The 4,481-nt window shown below is 31.5% G+C and overlaps 1 protein-coding gene and 1 long non-coding RNA gene across 3 annotated transcripts in view; both read left to right on the top strand.

The window, feature by feature from the left end:
* The window catches only part of LOC109244129, a 13,917-nt gene extending 12,648 nt beyond the window's left edge, over positions 1–1,269 (top strand). For both annotated transcript variants that reach the window (XM_019411163.1, XM_019411162.1), the window contains 2 exons: positions 492–691; positions 809–1,269. In XM_019411163.1, the coding sequence (XP_019266708.1) occupies positions 492–691; positions 809–962 (354 nt within the window). In that variant the 3' untranslated portion in view covers positions 963–1,269. The remainder of the gene's footprint in view (positions 1–491; positions 692–808) is intronic.
* A 729-nt stretch (positions 1,270–1,998) lies between these two features.
* Positions 1,999–4,172, top strand: LOC109244127. The gene is made up of 4 exons (XR_002070671.1): positions 1,999–2,266; positions 2,735–3,005; positions 3,806–3,898; positions 4,022–4,172. It is a non-coding gene; the product is annotated as an uncharacterized LOC109244127 (long non-coding RNA).
* The last annotated feature ends 309 nt before the right edge of the window (positions 4,173–4,481 follow it).

The raw sequence follows: 4,481 nt of genomic DNA, 5'->3' as shown, positions 1-4,481 counted from the left end.
ATTTCAACAAAAAGATTATATTCTTTTTAGTTGTGGAGCACAAATTTCAGCGTTATTTTTGCGTAAAAAAGTAATGCAGCACATTAGTTCCTTTGGGTTTGTTTGAATTTTTAGAATAATAATTAAATTCTTGAAGAAAAATAGAGTTCTGAAAATGTTGGATNNNGAGCACAGGAAACACGGGGACTCGGGGAAGAGGGTGAGCGATCGTAAAAAGTTTTTTCTACTCTCTAACCAAACACTAGAAAATATTTTCCGGAAAAAATTTTCCACTCACCAACCAAACAAGAGAAAAATAAGTGATAAAACCACTCATTTTCCATGAAAAATATTTTCCTTCGTACCAAACACACCTATATGTTCTGTTTTTCCTTTTTCTGAAAGTAAGAAACTAAGAATGGAACTCACACCTATTATATGAAAGACTTCCACCCATACCTTGAATTCAGCATTAACTTTCTTGTTTTTATTAATAGATTTTCCTTTTGCAGATGGCTTTTTCGAAAGTTAATCCATTAATCCACTTTGGACTATGCAATGCAACAAGATCAAGTCCAGCAGTAAAATTCTTCGCACCTCAAAGTGTGGAATCTGAACTAAGATATGCTGCAAGAGAGTATTTCCAGAGGGATGATGGAATGCAAGTGGATTTGGCCAAGAGAACTGTCTACCTTAACCGAATGATCAAGTGGTAAAGTTCTTAACTGCAGAATCCTCTAATTAGTCTTGCATCTGTTACCTTTGTAACTTGATATTATGTTTGGCGAACTAGTTCAAAAGTCTTATGTACCACATATTCCTTTTGCAGGTACAGTGCTGATTTTGGACAGGAAAAGGACATTCTAAAGTGGATTACAGGTTATCTAGATGCCACTAAAGCAGGTCTTTTGACACATCTTATGGGTGATGGTGGCCCTGTTAATGTTGTTTATCAGAGTTTTGATTGGTCTTTAAATGCTTGACCAAACTGTTTTCTGCTATAGGGAAATTCTAGGGAGCACTTTATTTCTTTTTTCTTATCAACCCCGCTTCTTAATTTGTTTTAGTGTTCATCTCTCACAAAGTGGGGCATTGTTTTCATTGTCCTCTTGGTAGGATAGTTGAAAATTTGTGTATAGAACAAACTTGTTATGGATTGAGAGGTTTCGACTCGGAGAAAAAGAGGACCCTTTGTAAGCACATAACTTTCCTCTCTTGTCGTCCATCGCTATTCAACGATAAATGGTGTAAGTGCAAAACTGGAGTCCAAATCCGTGTACGTTCCTTTAATTTGAGGCAAAGGAAAAGAATCTTCTACTCCGGAAATGAAGAATCTATCTATATAGAATAACAAAAGCAAAACTATGTTAGGCTGCCAAGTGTAATATCCACAATTCTAACACATGTCAAAAATTAGGACAACTCTCCAAGATAGTTGGAGTTTCAAATTAAAACTACAAATCAAGAAAATAAACTTAAATTTATCTAATTTCAAAAACAGAATTCCTCCTCTTTTTTGGTTGGCTGTTTTTAAGAAAAATAAAATCCTCCCACGTTGTCAGTTTTTTAATCAATAACTACCCACTAAAATTTACAATTATTTTTTTATTAATAAAAGTGAGAAAAAAGGAGGAAACTATAAAGCTTCCTGGTTATTCGCTTACTTCTCATTGAAAGAATTTTAAATTTCGTCGAATCCTCCCACAATTGAGTTTTTGCAGTTACTCTACTTATCATTATTATTACTATTATTATTATTATTATTATTATTATTATTATTATTATTATTATTATATACTATTACACTTGCCTATTAAAAATAGAATTCCTCCCCATTTTTCGGTTGGCTGTTTTTAAAAAAAAAAAATCCTCCCATGTTGGCAGTTTTTAATTAACAACTACCCACTAAAATTTGCAATTATATTTTTATTAATAAAAGTGAGAAAAAAACGAGGAAAATAGTTGCATTTTCCCCACGACTGATTGTGCTCCAAAACGTGGGGCTTCCAACCAAAAATCCCTATTTTATCTACACCTCCATAACTGATTGATTTATGCCCTTTATATTTTCAAATCCTTTTCAACTTCTTATTTTATCTATTCACTATACCAGTCTGACTAAAATTGCTTTGCACCTATGGCTACGCAACTTCATGATATCAGACAAATTTCAAGCAACTCAATGCAATGGAATCTCAAAGTTAGAATCGTTCGAATGTTGATAATCCCCGATCGATTTAAGCCATAACTACCGTATTCAATTGAGTTGGTTTTATAGGATTCAAAGGTACCGTATTCAACTTTCTCATAGTTTTAAACTTCCGCTTCTCTGAAGTATTTCTTTTTTCCGTATTCGTAAATTATATAGATAGATTGTTTCTTCCGAATTACTCAAATATTTAAGAAGTTGCTCCAATAATTTGACTTCCATATAAAGAGTTCTTTAACTCATATGGAAGCAACTATAGCATTCTGTTTTTTAACTTAAAACGTTGAAGTAAACTTTAGACAGTGATTGTACTACATAGATATATAATTCACCAATATTGTATTTTTGTACTTAATAACATCTATTTTGTTCAAAATATAAAACTCTTGCAGATATTACATACTGGTTGCCTTGCTTAGACTATCATCGGGTGAACATTCAGAAAATACATCTATATATGAAATATGTGTAGTAGAAGTATTCATCTTTTTTGTCTCTTAATGTTGGCTTCATAATTCTGCACTAATAAGGAATATGATTTTGTAGGGTGATAGTATACGTGCTTCAATCAGAAAGTATGTTGTTAAGTTTTTTAGGAACAAGATACAGGAACTTCGTTTATATCATATGAACTATTTTATTGTCGGATCAAATAATTTGAAGTTGAGGAATACGACGCACAACCTGAGGCCGACATTTACACAGAAGACATTTGTTGAGGAAACAACTGCTCCTTCATTTCATATGAACATCTTTAACTTGCGTTCTTTTGACCAACTAACAAGTCAACATGATGTCGATGAGACAGAATTATTCGGTAATTCTTCTTTTTTCTTTTTATTCTAATAGTAGGTTTTGTAAAATTATGTGACTTACTTTTATATTTATAGATGTTGTTGGTCGGGTTGTGACCTATAAAGATGTTAAGACCTACATGCGAGGAGACGACCAAAGTGTTTTTATTGATGTTATACTCTAAGATGATAAGTAAGTCATTCGCAAATAGAAACAATTCTTTACAATAAATCACCTATATTACTCTGCTAATTTTGTCGAACAGATATGGAGTGTTTTGAAACATGGATCGTTATAATATCCAATTACAATAACAAGACACTAAAGTGATCATGGATCTTTCATTTAAATTTTAAAAGCTTCTTATTTAATATTCTGCCAATTGTTCTTCGCTGTAATTTCTCACATTGTTTTTTATAATATAATTATAGAACTAGGGAGGTAAAGTTAATTTGGCTTCTCTGGTGATTGATGCTGCAAGAGCTACCATAATATTGTTTATATATTGCATCAATATTATTTTCAACAGTTTAGAAAAAATTAATATTTTTGTATTCACTCTTATATTCCATGAACTTGCATAGAGTACAGGCGGATCACTAAAGTATCAAGGTCTCTAAAATTAGATTCTAAAATTAGATTCATATCAAGGCGGAACACTAAGTTTTTTGGCAAGCCATATGCTATCGTTACAGGCATGCGTTATGTAACAAACTGAGCCATACTTTCTGTTTTGATAGGAAAGATACAATAACTTTATAAAATTTATTCTTATGTTTTATTTGTGATTATAGTTTTCATTTTAATTTGATCATTTACAAGGACGCTTGATTATCAATGATTCTCCCAACGACAACTCTATTGTAAATGTTGCTCGATGGTCTGAAGCTACTATTTGGGGCTTTCAACATAACAGTAAGTTTTTGCAACTTGGAATATATCCTTTTAGTCATAATATGTTTATAGAGTGAGTTCATTTTATTTCTTATTAATGCTTTGCTTGGCCCTAACTTCTTTACGATTTTTTAATTGGTGAAGGTTTTGAGAAAACATATTTACGAGGGACAATCCAGAACACACGTCATGGAAGAATATAATTGTTAATTTTGAGGCTATAAGAACATTATTGGACTTTAGGAAATACCTGTATGTTTCTTTATTGTGTTTCCTTATTACTTTATTATACGAATACCAATTACATTTATATGTTCCAAAAAATTATAGCATTTCCATATTCTTTTGTACCTACAGTCTTTTCCAACATATATTTTCTTATAAAAAATTATCTTTTTTATACTCCGCGCAACGCGCGAGTACGAATACTAATTACTTGAGAATAAGAGAATAAAAGATTAAAGAGAGTGGAAACTGAAAAGGGGGAGATGATGTAAAAAAAAAAATTGGCTGCTCAACTTAATAATGATTGGATTGGACTAAAAATGAACGTAAAATGATAATACAAAGAACATAAAAAAAACTGCATTTTATTCTCAATTAA

Source organism: Nicotiana attenuata, unplaced genomic scaffold (assembly GCF_001879085.1).
Source record: "Nicotiana attenuata strain UT unplaced genomic scaffold, NIATTr2, whole genome shotgun sequence".
NCBI lineage: Eukaryota > Viridiplantae > Streptophyta > Magnoliopsida > Solanales > Solanaceae > Nicotiana > Nicotiana attenuata.
The sequence above is the reverse complement of the archived record's forward strand: the minus strand, read 5'-3'. Positions and strand labels throughout refer to the sequence as shown.